The 21,555-nt window shown below is 38.3% G+C and overlaps 1 protein-coding gene across 2 annotated transcripts in view; it reads right to left on the bottom strand.

Moving 5' to 3' along the window:
- Nucleotides 1–284: 284 nt before the first annotated feature.
- PSMD1 (proteasome 26S subunit, non-ATPase 1) overlaps nt 285–21,555 on the bottom strand; it is a 90,239-nt gene continuing 68,968 nt past the window's right edge. Inside the window, exons 18-25 of one of the 2 annotated variants that reach the window (XM_045867761.3) lie at nt 21,353–21,469; nt 14,367–14,469; nt 10,293–10,462; nt 8,503–8,595; nt 7,391–7,477; nt 6,710–6,856; nt 2,592–2,747; nt 285–498 (exon numbers count right to left, since the gene is read on the bottom strand). In XM_045867761.3, coding sequence (XP_045723717.2) covers nt 2,601–2,747; nt 6,710–6,856; nt 7,391–7,477; nt 8,503–8,595; nt 10,293–10,462; nt 14,367–14,469; nt 21,353–21,469 — 864 coding nt within the window. In that variant the 3' untranslated portion in view covers nt 285–498; nt 2,592–2,600. Of the gene's footprint in view, nt 499–2,591; nt 2,748–2,805; nt 3,186–6,709; nt 6,857–7,390; nt 7,478–8,502; nt 8,596–10,292; nt 10,463–14,366; nt 14,470–21,352; nt 21,470–21,555 lie in introns of those variants that run through there. The other variant, XM_064587226.1, reaches the window with a different exon arrangement.

Here is a 21,555-nt window from a genome sequence, read left to right as displayed (position 1 = left end):
AATCACGGTACCTCATACCCTCAACCCGATTTAAAAAAACTGCAGAGAATTTTTGGAGTGAAGAACAAGGTTGATTTTTTTTCTTATTTTTTTCCCATTATTTTTCAAATAATCTATAAACTAGTTTAACTTTTTCATCAATATGAAAATCATGCATACTCATCCTGGCAATCAAGGATTTAGCTCTCTGGGTTTAGGCAATTCATGGTGTGTGGGGGTATTAGGTCCATTTATTTAAAATTGAGGCTGAAAAACAAACAAATTAAAAAGTCCTCATCCATCTGGAGATTTTAATATATTTATTTGAAAACCAAGTTCTGTGAAAGAGCACACTAAATAGTCATATATCTTCTCTTCACCAAAGACTTGGAGACAAGGTTCTTCGGGTCAGCGCGGAGGCAATGGTACATGCAGTGAGTAGCAGGTCTCAGCATGGATTTCTTCACAGGCATCTCCAATACGGGCCTGGACAATCTTCTTCAGACGAGCAATGAGAGCCTAAGGAAGGGGGCAGGGGGAAAAGCTAGGGTCATTCTTTGTTTAAAAGAAAAAAATTTTTTTTCACCACTAGCTGTTGAAGTCTAAAACTAGCCCCTAACCCTGCCTATGCAGTCCTAATATGCCAGTGTTCGATAGGACAGACTACAGTTCTTACACTCCCTCTAGACTGAATATTTTATCCTTTGGAAAAGAGTAAGAATCCAATTTCTGGGGTGCTTGGCTGGTTCAGTTGGCAGAGCATGTGACTGGATCCCAGGAGTTTTAGAGTCCCCATTGGGTTTAGAGTTTGCTTAAAAAAAAAATCCAATTTCTGGGGTGCCTGGGTGGCTCGGTCGTTAGGCATCTGCCTTTGGCTCGGGTCATGGTCCCAGGGTCCTGGGATCGAGCCCCGCATCGGGCTCCCTGCTCTGCGGGAGGCCTGCTTCTCCCTCTCCCACTCCCCCTGCTTGTGTTCCCTCTCTCGCTATCTCTCTCTCTGTCAAATAAATAAATAAAATTAAAAACAAACAAACAAACAAAAAACCACTTAAGTACTGGGGCGCCTGGGTGGCTCAGTCGTTAAGCATCTGCCTTCGGCTCAGGCCATGATCCCAGGGTCCTGGGATCGAGCCCCACATCGGGCTCCCTGCTCCGCGGGAAGCCTGCTTCTCCCTCTCCCACTCCCCCTGCTTGTGTCCCTGCTCTCGCTGTGTCTCTCTCTGTCAAATAAATAAATAAAATCTTGAAAAAAAAATCCAATTTCTAACTAAAAACTTCTAAGCCATCTTGTAGTTAATTGCCTTGAAAGACTTATTAATCAGGAGGTTTTTTAGTAAGGTAAGTGTGGCGAAAGGCTTGAGGGGGCTAATGTGAGTCTGTTCGTTCCACAGAGAGACTGAGTGCTTATGGTATCAATACCGCCACGTGCTGGTTGGGTAAAGCTTAGGAAACCATCAAAGGCCCAAAGCTAATTTTCAAAGCAGTTTTACATAGACAGGAAGTTAGTATAAATCTCCCTCTCTCAATCAAAGGTCCAAACACTTTTGGGAGTTTGAATATATTTTCCTACTAATGGTAGGGCTTCTGCCTTAATATTTATCTGAGATTTCTGTAAAAGCTTTCATTAATTGCTAGTCAGTGTGTAACACCCATGGTGCTAGATTTACAGCCTGGCATTTAAATGTATTTTTCTTTTGTCATTAGGTAATAAATGATACTCTTCTTATTTTCTTTAAAGAGTAGAAGAGAAGACTAAATGCTTATTTGTCTGACAATGTATTTGTACTAGGGTGGAATGAGAAAACCTTCATTATATAGTTTACATGCATCTTCAAATATGTGATTCAAAAAAATGGGGGAAATAAGAACGACAATTTCATGACATTAGATTATTCTAATTTTTTGCATCTAAAGACCTACTTCAACACTGTTAGAATACTGGCATCATAATCTTTTTCAACTGGACAAAGCTTTGTGTTATATAGTCTAAGCTGACACTGAAGTACCTTTAAGCACTGTGTCTTACACACATTAGATGTTTGACAACTTCAGTGAGTAAATGAATATTAAGGCTTTTAGTGCCAAAAGTATCACCAAAGGAAAGGGAGAGAGAGAGAGAGAGAGCAAGAGAGAGAGAGATGAATCAGTGATCCATGAACCAGTGCCGGCCGTAAACTGTAACTGATCTGTAATAAGGGGCTCACATCAAGGTGTAAATCAACTCTATCATGAGCAAATGGTCAGTTCAGTTGACTCTTTTTTGGGGTGAGGGGGTAAGCAAAGCTTTTTCAATGAAAGAAGCACTGAACAGATTGACATTTTGGAGCAAGCTCCCTACTGCCTCATGGACCTATGAGAATAGTTTTTAGCCATTCTGAACAGCACTGGTCAAACACTAGAGTGTAGAGAGAGAGTCAAAGGAGAAAGAAAAAGGAATTGGAGGTTATGTATACTGAACAAGTCAAAAAGAGGGGAAATTTTAATACCATGTAGGTAAACAGGAATTAAAGCACAAAAGGAATGGAAAAAGTGACACGATGTCTCTGCCGGAAACATTTAAGATGTATTGACAAACAGATTTCCCTTGATACACAATTTTATTCTACACATACCTCTGGTCCTTAATCATCGATATATTCAAATGGTTCTGGAGGTTCTGGCTCTTGTTCTTCTTCCTCGATTTTTGGGCCATGGGCTGCCACAGGTTCTACCAGTTCTTCAATGTCTTCACTGGTATCCTTCAGGATGATGATGCCTCCAATGGAGAGCTGTAAACACAGAGCAAGGAATGAAGAAGCACAAATTCCACTCATATTTTCAGACTGCTCCAGGGTCTAGAGGGCGTGTTTGTTAAATGGTACCTTAAGGCTACTTCAATGATCTGGAAGTAAAGAACTGGAAGAGAACTACACTTCACCAGACAAGCGCCAGGAAACCCATGCACGTACGCCTGTGTGAAGCTACACCCTGACAAACTGTTCAGCTGCAAGAAGCGGCTAATAAGATCTTCCTCTTCCATTCCTTCAGTTAGTCTGAGAACTAAACGAGGAAAGCAAACAATCAACGTACATTACAAAGGATACAGAAAAATGTGATCTATACGGAGTATTTACAAACTTAGCCCAGTGGCAGAACATGTGGTACTCTTCTTTTTAGACGATGTGTCCCAACTGAAGAGCAGTATTTCCAGCACTGCCGCGGTACGACTGTAGAGAGAAAGTTTACTGTCCAAACACGGCATTCTAATGCCTTGCTACTCAACACGTGCTCCTGGACCAGTTGCAGCATTATCACCTGGGAGTTTGTTAGAAATGCAGAAAACAGGGCGCCTGGGTGGCTCAGTTGGTTAAGCGACTGCCTTCGGCTCAGGTCATGATCCTGGAGTCCCGGGATCGAGTCCCGCATCGGGCTCCCTGCTCGGCGGGGAGTCTGCTTCTCCCTCTGACCCTCCTCCCTCTCATGCTCTCCGTCTCTCATTCTCTCTCTCTCAAATAAATAAATAAAATCTTAAAAAAAAAAAAGAAATGCAGAAAACATAACCCGACCTAGATCTACAGAATCTGCATTTTAACAAGACCCACAGGTGATATGTATGCACACTAAAGTTTGAGAAGCCCACTACTCTAATAGATACTTTAGTACTTGTGAGAAAACTATCATTTTGGATACAAAAGACAATCTACAAATGAAAAGCCAATTTCTTTCCAGCGATTTCAGAATGACAGAGTGAACAACATATATCACAGATACACTGAATGTTTTTCACTTTAATCTACAAATCCTTGCAATACAAGACGAGGACGTAGTAGATGGGAAACAAAAAAGAACTAGAGTGTAGAAGCATTTTATTAGCCCTCTCCCAAACGTATCAGCAGAAGTAAATTCACACACCAAACTATTCACCCGTCTCTGTGTGCTAATCTTACTCTATTTGCTTGCCTGTGTCAAAGGAAATGGAAAGCTACTCTCTGTAATTAAATCAGTCAAGTGGCAAGGCACATCTGGAAAAACATTATTTCTACCAAAGCAAATTACTGGGAAGGAAAAGCAGCACAAGCACATTAGTCAGATGATTCACATATATACAAAATAGCTCTGCAGTTCAACCTAATCTGATTTTTATTCATTGGAACTTTGCCCTGCCATGCTATAAAACCGGTGTGCCTTCATGAATTTCTGCACTATTTCCCTTCTCTCGACATACATATTCATACACATTATTTTCTAACTCTTTCCCTTAAAAAGTCTGCTTTCCTTGAAGAAAGCCATTTTATGAATGGACCCTGCCTTTACTACCAATATGCACCCAAGAACAATCATAGTACAAGGCCACTGTCCTAATCCTCCAAGGTCTAAAAGTTTACCTGAGCCTTCTAAAGGACCAAATAAAGATGAATCATCTACCAAACAAGAAAATACTTATGTTCACAATAAGGACTTCCTGTATTTTGGAAACAGATGGCTCCAGGTTATAACTGTACTATTTCATGCTCAACTGGAATGAAATAATCCAACTCAAATCCTGCAATATATACAACATAAGGGAAGAGCCTTATAGCAACATGGTTTAGGTTTATTATTATTTTTTTAAAAGATTTTATTTATTTACCTGACAGAGAGAGACACAGTGAGAGAGGGAACACAAGCAGGGAGAGTGAGAGAGGGAGAAGCAGGCTTCCCACTGAGCGGGGAGCCCAAGGTGGGGCTCGATCCCAGGACCCTGAGATCACGACCCGAGCCGAAGGCAGACGCTTAATGACTGAGCCACCCAGGTGCCCTTTATTTTATTTTTTAAAAGTAATCTCTATACTCAATGTGGGGCTTGAACCTACAATCCTGAGATCAAGAATTGCGCGATCTACTGACTGAGCCAGCCAGGCGGCTCATGACCTTTTTACCACTGTAAAATGTTGTCTCCAGCAACAATTTTTCTTTTCTTTCTCTTTCTTTCTAAGATTTTATTTATTTGACAGACAGAGAGAGCACAAGCAGGGGGAGCTGCAGGCAGAGGGAGAGGGAGAGGGAGAAGCAGGCTCCCCGCTGAGCAGGGAGCCCAATGTGGGGCTCGATCCCAGGACCCCGGGATCATGACCTGAGCGGAAGGCAGATGCTTAAATGACTGAGCCACCCAGGTGCCCCCCAATTTTTCTTTTAAAGTATATTTTGTCTGATGTTGGTATAGCTGTTCCAGCTTTCTTTTAGTTACTTGTTTACATGGGATATCTTCTCAACCTTTTGCTTTTAATCTACTTCAATCTTTGAATCTAAAGTGTGTGTATGTTTTAAGATTTTTTTATTTTTTTAAAAGATTTTTTATTTCTTTATATGCCAGAGAGAGAGTGCACAAGCAGGGAGAGCTGTAGGCAGAGGGAGAAGCAGGCTCCCTGCTGAGCAAGGAGCCCGATATGGGACTTGATCCCAGGATCCTGGGATCATGACCTGAGCTGAAGCCAGACGCTTAACTGACTGAGCCACCCAGGCATCCCTAAGATTTTACTTTTTAAGTAATCTCTACACCCAAGGGTGGGGCTTGGACTTACAACCTTGAGATCAGGAGTTGCATGCTCTGCTGACTGAGCCAGCCAGGTGTCCCATAAAGTATGTCTCTGGTAGAGAACATATAGTTGGATCATTTTCTTTTTTATCCATTTGGCTGATCTCTGCCCTTTAACTGGTATGGTTAGTCCATTTACATCTTATGTGATTAGAGTCCCCTGGCTGGCTCAGTTGGTAGAGCATGAGACTCTTGATCTTGGGGTCATGAGTTCTAGGCCCACGTTGGGCCTAGAGGTTACTTAAAAAAAAAAAAAAAAAAAAAAAAGACATCTCATGTGATAACTAAGATTTGTTCCTGCCATTTTGCTGTTTTTTGTATGTCTTACATATTTTTGTTCCTCAATTCTTCCACTGCTGGCTTCTTTGGTATTAAACAGATATTTTCTAGTGTACTGAGGTTAATTTTCTTGTTTTAGTCTACTTTTTGAGTTATTTTGTTGGGTGGTTCCCTTTGGGGTTGCAATTAACAGCTTAATCTCACTGAAAAAGAGTAACTTAATTTCAATAGTATACAAAAACTACACTTCAATATAACGGTATCTCCCTACTCCTTTGTGTAGTTGGACTGAATGTTTGTGTCTCTCCACCCTGCCATTCATATGTTGAAATCCTAACCCCCTGATAGTATTAGGATGTGGGCCTTTAGGAAGCAATTAGGTCACCAGGGTGAAGACCCCATTAGTAATAAAATCAGTACCCTTATAAGGAGAGGCACGAAGAGAGCTAGTTTCCTTTCTCTCTGTCATATGAAGATACAGTGAGAAGATGTAGGATGAGGGCCTTTACTAAGAACCCAATCATGCTGGTACCCTAATCTTGGACTTCTAGCCCCCTAGAACTGTGAGAAATGTTTGTTGTTTAAGCCATTCAGTTTTAAATGGTAGGTGGCAATCTGCTATAGCAGCCAGAACCTTGACATATTTAATGCATATTTTAACTTTACACTTTTATACAGTGTGTGCACATCAACTTATGATTGCTTTATGCACTTATCTTTAAACCAGACAGAAGAGTTACAAACAAAAATACATTTATACTATTCTTCATATACAGATTTATTTGTACTAGAGAGCTTTCTCCAACGCTCTGGAGATTTATCCTCCTCTGTCAATATACCACTGTCCCATGAATTAATATCCCACTGGTATATAGCTAAGGGCCATCGATAACTTACTGGTTTGAAAGGCTGGTATCTACAGGTCTCTGGCATGGTCAGGACCTTAAGCTGGGCAGGCATAACTCGGGCTGGGTTATCCAATAACTGGAAGTTTGGCTCAGGTTCTTTTTTCTTCTCTTTTTCTTCCTTTTTTTCTGCTTCATCCTGGAAAATATTAAAAAATAGCCCAACAAAGGTTCACTTCTCTTCTGTATCACTGAATAATGTTTGATAAGTTTACTGAGCAACTCTCAGGTACAAAAGTTAGCTAGGATTAGATATAATTAAAGTACAACCAAAGTCATACTAGACTCAGAGGACAGAGAGAGTAACTGTGCTTAGGAGTGAGAATGCTATGTAATTTGGTTTTAAAAGGATGAGGTTTTTCTATCAAGAGAGACCAGAAAAAGAGGGTCTATTTAAATAAATGATATTCTCCTTGCTTGAAAGGGCCTTTTTTTCTCCCACCATCATCTCATTGTCTGAAAATTCTACACCGCCCTTCAAAACCCATTTTAGTTGTCATTTTCTCCAAGAACTCAAGTATCTTCCAATTAAAACTATAGGAGTCTCTGCTTGGAACAGGATACTTATTTAAGGGAAGCCAAGAGCAAGGTATGGTAATGTTCACTTAAGGAAGAATCTGGACCATGACAGAGATAGATGTATAATTTGGTATGATCACCAAATTATACCTACCACTTCCATTTTCTCCTCCTCTTTTTTCTCCTTTTCTTTTTCCTTCTTTTTAGCCTTGGCGGTAATAGATAACACAGCAGTGGAAACCTAGAAGAAGTGAACAGGGTAATTATAATCTCTTACTTACATACAAAGGTACAAGCCCAAAGAGAACTCGGTTCTACAATACTACTTTGTTTCCTGGCAGTAAATATCATAAAAGTGAGATGAAAATAAATAATGTACATTACTTTTAATCAATCACATCTAATATCCTAACCTACAGATACACTTGTACAAGTTCACACATATACGTGTATAAAGACTCTTACTCTAATCTCATTTGTAACAGTGATTAATTAGAAATCACCTTAAAATGTCCATCAGATGAGGAACCGAGAAGACAAATAATGGTATATATACATAAAGGGATTGCCTGGGGCAAATATGAGATCCATATATATTGAAATTTTTAAAGATTATTACTTTTTGTTTTATTTTAGGTAGGCCCCATGCTCAATGTGGGCTTGAACTCAGGACCCTGAGATCAAGAGTTGCACACTCTACTGACTGAATCAGCCAGACGCCCCTTAAAGATTAATTGTTAAAGTAAAAATGGTAAGCTGCAGAACAGTATGTCAAAAATAATTCTATCTATGGTGGAAAAAGTATTGATACGTGTGGAGAAAACATTTGGAGGGGTTCAAATTATGATTCCTGCAACATGGGACTTGGATGACCAGGAAAGAAAAAGCGCTTTTACTTTACATTCTTGCGTAATGTTAGATTTTACCATAAGAGTGTTACTTTGAAAATATCTAATTTAAAACATAAAAATATTTATTTTTTTGTTAAAAGATTTTATTTATTTATTTGACAGAGAGAGACAGTGAGAGAGGGAACACAAGCAGGGGGAGTGGGAGAGGGAGAAGCAGGCTTCCCACGGAGCAGGGAGCCCAATGCGGGGCTCGATCCCAAGACCCTGGGATCATGACCTGAGCTGAAGGCAGATGCTTAATGACTGAGCCACCAGGGCCCCTAAAACATAAAAATATTTAAAACAAACCCTAGTAAAACACTAAGTAGCTTCTATATATAAGTATAAATGCTGCTCAAGGGAACAAAGAACCTACCTTTTCCTTTTCTTTTTCTTTTGGTACTTCCAGAGGGGCAGGATATGCAAATGTGGATGGTTTACAGTTTGATTTATACTGAACTTTCGGCATCTGAAGAAATAAAAGAATTTTCCCCCTTACGTTAAAAAAACCCAAATCAAGATTTAAGAATCCTATGCTCTTAGCAAGCATACAATAAAGTTTCAATCCAGGCTAAATGTTCTCGTACAGTACTCCCTTATAGGCATCTGTCTTCTTACACTGAATTTGTTTTGAAGTGCTTTACAGAACTACCTGCAGTTCCATACTTTACTGAAGCTCTGTGCCTGTTTACAGGCACCCCTTGATCTCATCTTTACTGGACGTGTACCCTGCTTCAGTGGGTTAAGTCCCACTCATGGTGTAAGCATCAGATCAACTGTTACCTCCTTTGTAAAGTGTTATTTGGCTATCTAACCTGTATACCTAACTTCCACATACCCTCCTATACCACTCCAACAATATATACAAGTCTGTACAGTTTCTATACCACATAATCCCTGACAAGAGTCTAACATGAGTCTAATGGAAAAAGTCAGCTTCACGTTACTTATTGACTAGGTGTTAACTTCACTAGTCTGAATTTTTCTCTATTTCCCCAATTTACACTGATAGAGAATGGTAATAGGCATCATGTTTACTAGGATAAGGAATCTTGTCTTTTTAATCCCACTTTCCTTGTAAAGAATGGAAACAGATCAGAAAACTGTGTGTTAGAAGAAAAAGTCCCTATAGATTATATAGGATGTTTAACCACAGTGTTAAAGGTTAGGGATTGGAAAACCTAAAGATTCTTATTTTGAAAGATAAAACTGCTCAATATTTATAAATGTGAGTAGTTTTATACTGAAACACTTAGGGATAAATGGCTGTATAGCTATACTGGAAAAAAAAAGTCAACTGGATGAACTACTCAGTCTTTATCAGCCATTTTCTGGCCCCCAATTTTTCCACTTTGAAATTTAATAGAACATTGTAACAGAAGTGATGAGCAGATGTAAGAGTTATTTGAAGGTCAAAAGGCCTCTGAGAAGACAGAAGAACGGCCACAGGACTGAGAAAGACCTAAGCACAAACCCCATTAAAAAAAAAAAAAAAGGATGGTGTGATGACAGGGGATGTATCACCCTCAGTCCTTGAGTCATGTGACCAGTTTCTGTCAGATTCCTCGGCTCAACATTGGCCTCATTTTCTGCCACTACCAGAGAGACATCCTCCCATTTTCCTTTTCCCTTTAGCAGTAATCCTTTCTTCCTTTAAATACTCTAGCATCACAAAACTATGAAACATGGCCCTGTCTCAAACCTTCACTCCTTCCTAAGATTTAGTTCGGGTCACCTTTCTTCCTTGCCCAGATTACTGCAATAGCATTCACTGTAATAGATTTCCACTGATACCAGAATGTTGTTTCTAGAATGCAAATCTCATCAAGTCATTTATCTGCATGAAATCCTTCAAAAGCTCCCAAAGAATTTCAGTATTAAATAAAATTGATAAGAGTGATCTATAAAGCTTTTTCATATTTTTATATTTGCCCCCTCTCACCATTCCCTCCCAACTGATTCATCCAAGGTTACAGTTAGTAATGAGATTGATTTTCAAAGCTTCCACTGACACACTCCACTCAACAAGGTCATGACTCAATTTAAAGGGGAAATACAATATTGGTGAGATGACAACTAATCTTTAAAATTTCACGAAAACTCTTGTGAGTGGGTGGTTAGGATACAGTGAAGAAGTTACACTCAAAACAGGTCTCACGAACATACCTTTAAGTCCTTGTTAAGGCCAATGACACATGTAGGGGTATAAGCCAATGACAGGAAGTGTGAAAGAGGAAACCAGAACCAGAACTGGGTAAAGACAAGGACGCCAACTACAGAAGGCATATGGGTGTGCCCAGTCCTGGACTGCAAGGAGATTGTGACGTTATGACCACCTGTAGAAAAAGGGAGAAACCATGAACATGAATCCAGTAGGGTAATAATAAAGATTTCTAAGTATTGCACTAGGGAAGCATTTGGTGACTATTTTAAGAATACAGTTCATAAAATCTGTTATGGAGTAGCTGGAATTTGTTAGCCAGTGAACTATCTAGGGTCTCCAAAACTGGAAGTGCTGTATTTCTTTTTTAAATTTTATTTTATTATGTTATGTTAATCACCATACATTACATCATTAGTTTTTGATGTAGTGTTCCATGATTCATTGTTTGCATATAACACCCAGTGCTCCATGTAGAACGTGCCCTCTTTAATACCCATCACCGGGCTAACCCAGCCCCCCACCCCCCTCCCCTCCAGAACCCTCAGTTTGTTTCTCAGAGTCCATAGTCTCTCATGGTTCGTCTCCCCCTCCGATTTCCTCCCCTTCATTTTTCCCTTCCTACTATCTTCTTCTTTTTTTTTTAAACATATAATGTATTATTTGTTTCAGAGTACAGGAAGTGCTGTATTTTAATTGGAATCAGGGTAATCTAGACTTTTTTTCTATATAAGTAGGAATTTTCCAAAAAAGCCTAAAGGATATCAAAACTGAATGCTAAATTAAATATTAATCTATATTATACACTGGGGTTTTTAATGTGCTAACAAAAAATAAAATTTCAGTACAAATCATATTTGCAAACAATAGCAAAGAGGCAAGAGGTAGATATTGTTTGCTTAAGTTTTACTCTTTCTGCTTTAGTTATCTGAATGTAGGCAGCTCCGACATTAACTAGCCTTGTGACCTTGGACAAATCACTTTACCTCTAAAAGTCTCTTTTCCCATTGGCAAAATGAGGGTTTGGACTTGAGCACCTGAACTAGAGCTCTACCACTAACAAAAGAAAACCTTTAATATCTCCAATCTTTGATTCAACTGAAATTTTTTTTTGAGGAAGCACAGTATGTGAAACAATGAAATCAAAGTTAATTCCATTTAATCAGAAGTTTGGGCTGCTGAGAGGCTGAATGGCTCAGCCTGTCTTGTTCATCCACTTCTTGCCACATCCCCTAGACTATCCCTTGATGGGGTACAGAGAAACATAGTCTGAAAACTAGTGAATAAGAACTAAGATGCAAGCATCATTTAGACAGCTGGATCTTTACTGGGCCCTAGAAAGGCTGAGATTCTAGGAGGCTATTTGGGGTTGCAAACTTGAATGCCTTTAGAAACCAGTCAGGCAAACGAATGAGAAAACCTGACTGGAAGCAGTGGGGAACTGAAGCAACTGGAAAGTTCATGTCGTATTTAAAGAGGACATGTTACTAAGGGTGTAGGTCCAGAGTTACTAGGTAATTCTGTTTTTAAAAGTAGACTGTAATCTGGATTTTGTCCAAAATTTTGTTAGGCAGGCAAACATGTTTATACGTTTGGTCTATATAACAGTGTTAGTATTGGACCCCAGAACTCTGAGACACCAATCTTTTAGTTTATATAAGATACCCTCTAAAGGGTACCTGGGTGGCTCAGTCAGTTAAGTGTCTGCCTTTGGCTCAGGCCATGATCCCAGAGTCCCGGGATCGAGTCCTGCATCAGGCTCCCCGCTCAGCAGGGAGTCTGCTTCTCCCTCTGCCCCTCCCCCCACTTGTGATCTCTCAAATAAATAAAATCTTTAAAAAAAAAAAAAAAGATACGCTATAAAAATGGAGCTTGTCTGCACCTAGTCACCATCCTAATTTGAATTCCAATTCTGGATCCCTATTGCTCACATTTCACTTCTTTTAACTTCAGTCTCTCCCAGATGCTGCTACATTAGTCAGGAAGTATTACTTTTACTAAACTAAAAAAGCACTTTAATTTTTTGTAAGAATCAAATAATCTAGATTTTATTTGGAAAAAATCAGGTATCCTTTAGTTTTGTTTTTCCAATAGGGATGAGTTATATGCATTTATTGTCTGCTTGTGCTCTAACCTCCACATTCACCAAATGCTTACTATATATTGAGAATTTTGAACAAAATACTGAAAAGAGATCCCAAGGAGCCTCTAGCCTAGTGGAGAAGACAACTAGATAATTAAACTAGGGTTTACAAGCATTATGAGATTGAAACCTGGGCACTAGTGAGGACATATGGCTAAGCATGTATATCCCAGGGTGAAGGCTGGGTAGGGCAGAGGAGAGGGGAAGGCTGCTCAGAGAACATGATACTTATTTTAAGTTTTGAAGCTGAATTCCTTTTATTTCAATGAAACCCATTTTCTTCAGACTTAGAAACTAAACTAGCCTTTTGTTCTAATAGTCTGAGATTTAATACAAAACAAGAAAGAGTTTATCCTGTTGGTAGTGTTTACACAGTTTTACAAACTTCAATCATAAATCTTAATCTTTGGCTCTTCTCCCTGAAGAGACCAAATCATTGAGTGAATTCTCATCAACTTCAACTTCACTCATTCCTTTGAAGTTGACCTCCAGAGTTCCTCCATTAACACTAACTTCTGAGAGCCAGACTGCAGGACTACACGTTTTTTCTAATGCAGTTGCAGCAGTTTGTAGGAGGACAGGATATTGACAAAGTGAAAAGGGGTGAAAGAATAATTTTGCTTGTAATAGTGAACACAACAGTACAGAACTTTTATGTACTAAATAACACTAAAATAAGTAAGGCAAAAAACATAATAAATAAAAAGAAACGGAAAGAAGCATCAAAACTTGATTGGTCCACGACAATTCAGAGATACAAAAGGCAGTGAAGGGAGAGAGGAGCTGAAAGGGGAAGGAAGGGAGGGAGAGAGAGGACTTCTAGTAAAGATGGTAGAATAAAGCTGAAACAGAGAAGTATCCTCCCCTAATTCTTCACAAATAATATAGCAGAAACCAGCAAAAAACTATAGTTGTACTGAATGAACAAGTAAAGGGTTGTATATAAAACTACAAACCTCAAAAACTGGCAGCTAAAAGAAATAGATTATGGAGTAGTAAAACGTTACTCCTAAATCCTATTTAAAAACCAATTACCCAAAGTAGCCAATCTCAGATGGCTACATACTGTATGATTCCAGCTGTATAATACTCTGGAAAGGGGAAAACTAAAGTTATAGGGACAATAAAAAGATCAGTGGTTGCCAGGGGGTTGTGCAGAAGGAGGGAGAGATGAAAAGGTGGAACACAGAGGATTTCTAGGGCAGTGAAACTATTGCCTATGATGTAATAGTGGATATATATTTATGCATTTGTCAAAACCCATAGAAAATGGACTTGAATGTAAACTAGGGACTGATAAAACCCAGCCAATTCAGTGTCAAGTTCTATGAACTATAGGCTCCATGTTGGGCGCCTGGGTGGCTCAGTTGGTTAAGCGACTGCCTTCGGCTCAGGTCATGATCCTGGAGTCCCGGGATCGAGTCCCACATCGGGCTCCCTGCTTCTCCCTCTGACCCTCCCCCCTCTCATGTGCTCTCTCTCATTCTCTCTCTCTCAAATAAATCTAAAAAAAAAAAAAAAAAAAAAAAAAGATAATGTATAGGCTCCATGTTTTCTCCAGGAATAATTTCCCCCCAGAAAATTTCCCCAATAATTCCCCAAATAATTTCCCCAGTTTCTTTTTTTAATTTCAATTTTTATTTATTTATTTAAAGATTTTATTTATTTATTTGACAGACAGAGACACAGTGAGAGAGGGAACACAAGCAGGGGGAGTGGGAGAGGGAGAAGCAGGCTCCCTGCAGAGCAGGGAGCCCGATGCGGGACTCGATCCCAGGACCCTGGGATCATGACCTGAGCCGAAGACAGTCGCTTAACCAACTGAGCCACCCAGGCGCCCTCCCCAGTTTCTACTATGTCATATAGTTAGAGCAGATAGTTGCTTCATCAGAGTTAGTTTAAATGGATAAATACATCTGGAAGATTTAACATTTACCTGCATCCAGTATGCCCTGCGCCAAAATAGCGCCAAACTTAGCCATGACATCATCATGTTTATCATTGATGACTTTGGAATACAGCTGTCTGAACTGATTCACCTGAAGGAACATGCAAAAGAATTATAGTCATATCAATATTCATTTGTGGTGTCATTTCAGACCAGGGAAAACAGATTGTTCAAATTATAATGAAACTTGAGCTCTGAAATTCACAACATTCAAAAAGAGAGAGATACAAACCAGATTTCAAGGCAGCAAAAGTTCCATGTTTGAAATCATGGGTGTTATGACTTTTCTGGTGTGGGAGCACCAGTTCTGTTTTCAATCCTCATTCCACAGTGGATGATTCAGACTCATGGGAATGTTGAATGTGATTTCGTACTGCACCACTGTTAGTCAGCAGGCTTAAACAGTTACATTGAAGCTTTCATTGTACTGTGAAAAACAGCTACTTTGCTTACCATCACTCTTATAGATTTCCTAGCAGGCATAATCCTTCAATTCTATCCTCAAGTAAACCACCCTTTACTGAAGATGTGTGAGGCATATTTTGGATTTAGTGTATATTCACATCAAGATATTCATTACACACACGTATTAATTTTTTGAGAACATGTCACGGTAATTATTCTTGTCAAAAAAACACACCAAAATGGAACATGTGCTAACTCACTTATGGTAGGATTATTAGTAATTTTTCTTTATTCTTTTCTGCATTCCTAAACTAATATATATTACTTTTACAATTAGAAAATAAAATTTATAAAATACATGTTATCAATATATTTGTGATTGCTTTAAAACTGTTTGAGTGACAATAAGGGAACTGTTTTATGCTTCCTCCATGTCTTACACTTCTCTGTTTTCCCACCAGTGCTTTTCAAGTGGTAGGCACCCAGGATGAAGTCTGCTTGTTCAAGAAGCACATGATCATGGAGCTCCCCAAATCTGCCCCAAGCAGAGAATATCGAATTTTTGAGTTTCCTAATATAATGACCTTACTTGCATGACATATTCTTTCAGAATCTCTTCCCCTCTTCACTTGTCTTGGTCTTGGAGGCCATGCTGTGCAGGGTAATACAGAATCAGACAACCTGGCTTATAAATATCTCTGCTTCAATAAGCCGTTTAGGAAGTTTTTAGCTTTCATGTGCTTCAGTCTCTTCATCCCTATAGGGATTGTAGAACCTATCTTACACAGCTGCTGTAAGGATTATATGATGCAATATATATGTAATGTAATGTGTAAACAGCGTTTTATAGTTCAGTAAGCATGGCTATCCTACCATACTGTGGCAGAACCCTACCAGTCCCCCTTGACTATTATCTCTGCAACATAATACTGCTAAAAAATGTGATGGGAAAACAATGAACTCACCCTGCCATTACCTAGCATATAACCATTAGTGAGCCATTTACTTCTCTAGGTCTTATTTTCTTTAACTGTAAAACCAGCATGACTAGATCATCATAAAATTCCCTTCTAGTTTTAAAAATCCTAAGGTTTGATGCTTTTACTCTGGTTCAACAGATCAAATTCCTTTGATTCTGAACTTATTTTAGATGAACACTTACATTACCTTATATAGGATGGAAATTTTATGTGCTTAAAGGTTTATGAAATATGTCATGAACTTATAAAAAGTAACACTGGACAAAGCACTGTATGTACAATATGAGGAAGAATTTAAATATAAAATCACACCCAAAACAATAGGAAATCAAACATTCAGTGAAACTGAAAGATGGATTAAAAAAAAATCAATACAAATATGTAATAGGATTATCCAGTTAAGCAGACTACTTCAAAGAGCTATTTCCTGTTTATCATTTAAAAATTCTTTTCCTCACATTTTACTACTTATGGAGCAGTAACAATTCTCATGTTTATGATTCTTCATAAAGAATTATTATTTTAGTAGGTTAGGATAGTATCTTAAATTTGAAGGCAATTTTGAGATCATGTACTCCCTGTACTTACGGATGGGAAACCGAAGTAAAATAGGTGAAATGACTGGCTTGTTTGTGGTCAAGCAACTAACTGCAATCATGGTGAGGATCATGATTTCCTGGTTCAATTTCACTGTTATGAACAGTACGGTGCCCCCATACAATTTGTGGGAGAAAAACATTTATTTCTCATTTTATATTACTATAGTCTCACAGAAAAGACAAATTCTAAGCAATCCTGTGATCCATGCATTCATTCTGCTATACATGATTATCTAAAAATCTACCTTCTCCAAATTCATGCATTTTTAACATTCATCATATTTTTAAACTCTATACCTTATACTGCTGGGGGAAAAAAACACTTTCAGAAAAAAAAATGGGGAGAAGGAAATAAAAGTTCTTTGGGGTTATTTCTGTTGGTACTTATCAACTGGGTATGTTTCCTTTCAATTTTCTTCTATTTTCCTGCATATAGAAATAAAACAGCACATCAAGGATCAGTTTTGAAGTTGTCTTTCTTTTCTCTTTCTCTGACATTACATCTGCTCTTACGACTTCAACTATAGGTCTGTAACTTCTTCCATGAAATCCTTGAGGCCAGATGAATTTTGGAATTCAGAATTTACAAAGATAACATGGTGTATATACCATACATTATGCAATATTCTCAATGGAGCATGGGGAAAATAACCTATAATCAAACAAATCCATATTTCAAAAAGCAGCTAAATGACTGAATATTAACACTAAATGGGATAAAGGCTATAAATGAGTTCATATTAGTTCAAGTTTTACAGCCAAATGAGTCCTTAAAAATAAACAAACCTCTCTTCAGAGGTTTTGGATTTAGAACTGCAGATAGAGGGCTATGGACTTACATAATTTCTTTGTGGTTAGTTCCCAAATCTCTACCTTCAGTTCTGACTTTTCTCCTTTGCTCTCATCTTATCTCCAGCTGACTTGCTATCATCTCAAACTCAACATGCCTAAAACAAAAATTATCTTTATTCTTCTTTTAAGATATTGTCAATGTTATCATGATTTCCCCATTATCAATATACCAAATGATGTTTTTAGCTCCCTTCTCAGTTTTACGAGTATTATTTTGTTTATGGTAGTTGCTTGTAGCCCTTTCTTTATATTATCACTGACATTGTTAGAGTCCAAGTTCCTACCTTAAGGCAATAGTATGGTAATATAGATTACCATTTATAAATGTGTTATGCTATGCTTATAATACAAAATTTCATTCTTATAATTTCATCTTATAGAAGTTCAAAGATTTCTTCATAGAAATACTTCTAGGTCCCCATGATGGCTCACAAAAGCCTAATCTACTCAAATTGTGATTTTAGAAATGCAAAAGCTTATCAAGCTTGGCCAAACATGATCCTACTGCCAAAAGAGTACCTGTCAGTTGTGGTTACTTACCCACAGCAGGTAACCTTAGGCCAGATGATATTAGGCAAGGAGGAGCACCAGAGATTTTATTTTTACACTGTAATATTTTTATCCGATTCTGTACATGATAATAATGTACATGTTCAAAAATGCTAAAGGTGGATTTCATTTAACAAGGAAAATAAAAGATAGATCCTTCATAAAGAGTAGAGTTTGTTCTTGAGTGAAAATAGTTCCAAAGACCTATAAAAAGCACATTATTCTAGTTAAATGGTTTTGAATCTCTGGTCTAAGGGCTTTCTAAATTGGGTTTGTAATCACCCAGGGGTGTATACATGTTCCTGGGTCTATGTTGTTGAGAGTGAGTGAACAAAAAAACTGGCAGAAGAAGAAAGCAAAGATGCACTGGAATTACTTAAACTGAGACCACAGTGTATAGAACTAAGCATTAAGACAGCATTCTGCAAAAGGATGTGATGTATGTCATGCTTACATAAAATACCTCCTTTGGAACTTTCCATTGTGAATTTCACAAACTATCTGAGAAATGTCCCTTTTGGATTCCCCTGAGGAGTGGTTATGTAAGTCTTGATGAAATTAAGACTTCATCTCCATTTTACTTCCACTTGATTTCCTGTACCAGTTTGCAACCTTGTTACTAGGACTCTGTAGTCTTGAGAACTTCTCTTTAAGCTTTTTTTTTTTTTTTTTTTTAGATTTTACTTATTTATTTGAGAAAGAGAAAGGAGTGTGTGCATGGAAGGGTAGAGGGGGAGGGAGAGGGAGAGAGAATTTGAAGCCAATTCCATGCTGAGCACGGAGCCTGACAAGAGGGGCTCAATCCCATGACTGCGAGATCAGGATCTGAGCCGAAACCAAGAGTCAGACGCTTAACGGACTGAGCCACCCAGGCGCCCCTCTTCAAGCTTGTGAACAGCTTTTTCTTTTTTTTCTTTCTTTCTTTTTTTTTTTTTTTAAAGATTTTATTTATTTCACAGAGACACAGCGAGAGAGGAAACACAAGCAGGGGGAGTGGGAGAGGGAGAAGCAGGCTTCCCGCGGAGCAGGGAGCCCGATGCGGGGCTCGATCCCAGGACCCCGAGATCATGACCTGAGCCGAAGGCAGACGCTTAACGACTGAGCCACCCAGGCGCCCCAGTTAACAGCTTTTTCTTTTCAGCAAAATGTCACATACCATTCCAAAAGAATATCAAGTTGTCTTGTTAGCAATTATCAGATAAAAGAGAGATGATATAAACTTGACAGTCCACAGAAGTCTTTATTGCATGCTTAATAGCAGAAAACAACGAAACAGAACTCAAACTTTAAGAATTCATGAGCTGAGTTAACAATTTCCCTCTAAGGAACAGTGTTTCCTGAAAAAATACTGGAGCTTTACACTGGCATGCACAGCTTTGCTTTCAGAGTCGGTAGGGTACAGATTTAACTTTCCCCACGGAGCTTACATTAATGGCAATAGCTAGCAGCTATAATTGCATTTCGACATTCTTAATTAATACTCAAGATTCTGATACAAGCTGAAGATGGAAGGGCTCCCTATGTATTCACATCAGCTAAGACTTGGTTCAACGGCATTTTACGGAATGATTAAAAAATACTGATTATTTAAATTCTGTATTTTTTCACTTTTTCTAAATGTGAAAAAGTTTTATCTATTAGAATAAATAGTTGAATGCTTTTTCAAACTACACATCCCACCCTAGCCTATCCCCATTCCAAAGGACCCTGCCAGTGTTGGTGCAGAGTTTATGGTTGAAAAATCAACAAAATCCTACAGCAGAGGATGAAAAGATAGTAAACTATTTGTCTTGTTCATAATACAAATAACATGAAAGCAACATGTGAGGTCAAAGTGAGTAAATATCTATATATTACTGTTAGGGGAAGTGCATTCCATGGCCTAAACTTCCTACTTTAACATTACTCAGTTGGGTAACCCCCAGCTGATAAAGCTCAAAAGATCAAAAGCAGAAATAAAAGATGCAAAAGCTATTCATATTATAACTGCTATATTTAAAAACAAAAGCCAAAAAGAAATGTGGACCCTCTGAAAAGATGTTTATGTTCTAGAAGATATATGAAGTGATATACTATTAAAACAGAATGAGAAGTTGGGATTCTATTTTTGCAATAATCCAATTTTTGGAAGTCTTACAAATGATTTTGACAGAGCAGCACTGGATAAATGAAATAAAAATGATAAAAATAAAAATGAAATAAAAAAATAAAAATGATTCCCATTAGAAATGGGAATCTATTAAACAAAGTTCCATAAAATGAGAATGAATAATCAATGAGTTCTGGAAATTTTTCTCTTCTCCACCCTCCCTCCCCCCATCAATCTACTTTGCTGAAAATGAGGATGTTTTACATTTGCTTGATGAGGCAGAAGGCAGTATGCCAATGGTTTTTCTAGTTGTCAATTTTTTGATTTTTTCTCAAATAGAAGCAAAATTAATACAAAACTATTAAATGCTCTAATTTCAAGTTAAGAATAAAAAGTTCTGAAATTATTGCATAAGCTACACACACCTATTTAATACATCAAAAATGGTAATTTTTAGTACATGTGAATAAGATCTGTGCATTTTCTCAACAAAATGAGAAATTTTGGCTGAGGTGCCAAGATACATTAGATATCATACTCTAACATGATGTCTGGGAGACTGTCATGAGGAAATTTTAAAATAGATGTCTCAAAATCTTTGCTGGGAGCCAGCCACAGGGTATCTATGAGAAGTGAACTGCAGGAGGATGTGTGAGGGGGATTTCTGTGGGGAAAGCTGAGCTGTGGGTCTTTCCCCCTCACTCCAAGCCTAAAGATGGGCTTCAGAGGGAACACGTGGAGAGCTTAATAAGATCAGTGGTTACTGTGCACTGACATCTGACACAAAAAGTTAAGAGGCATTAGCTGTCCACGGAGGTAACTAGCAGAGAGGGTGAGGGAGATGAAGAGGAGGGAGAAGAAGACAGAGAGGAGGAAGGAGAGGGACAGGGCAGGCAAAGCTACACTGAGAACCATATATTATACTCCTAGCTACAAGGGCAAAATATGCAGGACTGGTTCTGTGAACGGATGTGGGTGAGGAAGGAAAGCCTTCCTGGAGCCATGTGAAACCCTGCCCTACTCCCAGGGGGGCACTGACATTCTAACAGAGAATCTGGATATACTCATTTCTAAACTGAGATTGTATATACCATATAAAGTGAATGTAGGACTTTTTATTGCCTCAGAAAGATGAATCAAAAAGTCATGGACTGCCTGAGTTTGCATCCTGTATCAGAGGAACAAGTTATCCTGCTAAACGCATTTTAAAAGGACAGTAGGAGGCAAAAATTAAAAGTTCATTTTTATGATTTCATCAACCTGTAAGTTCTAATTTTTCAAGTATGGCTAAATAGTTGAATTAACAAAGTGACTATAAATCTGTAAAAAATGCATTTAAAGAGGATTATATAATTAAAGTTATCTCTTTTACCCACCTTTTTTACTTCCTTTGAGTTTAGTGTCCACTACATTTGAGGTAAAAATGTCCTTAAAAGAAGGTAAGTTACTAAAGAAAAGCCTGAACCAGCTCTCTTCTGGAGAATTTTTTCATTTGCTCACCTTTGGACAAGTGATTTCAGTCTGCTGGATCATGATGAGAGCTGAGGCTATCAGAGCTCCTTGCCTCACATAGTTCACAGGGTCATTTGTCATCGGTTCTAACAAATTAATTGCCTCCTGAAAGCATTAGAAAAAAGTTTAAATTAAGCTGGTATAGCGGGATTTTCAAATTAGTTACTGTTATTCTAAGTCAGTATTTTCCT

This window comes from Mirounga angustirostris, unplaced genomic scaffold (genome assembly GCF_029215605.1).
Source record: "Mirounga angustirostris isolate CCGP_5_RB_7025 unplaced genomic scaffold, mMirAng1.0.hap1 SCAF_3, whole genome shotgun sequence".
Lineage (NCBI taxonomy): Eukaryota > Metazoa > Chordata > Mammalia > Carnivora > Phocidae > Mirounga > Mirounga angustirostris.
The sequence above is the reverse complement of the archived record's forward strand: the minus strand, read 5'-3'. Positions and strand labels throughout refer to the sequence as shown.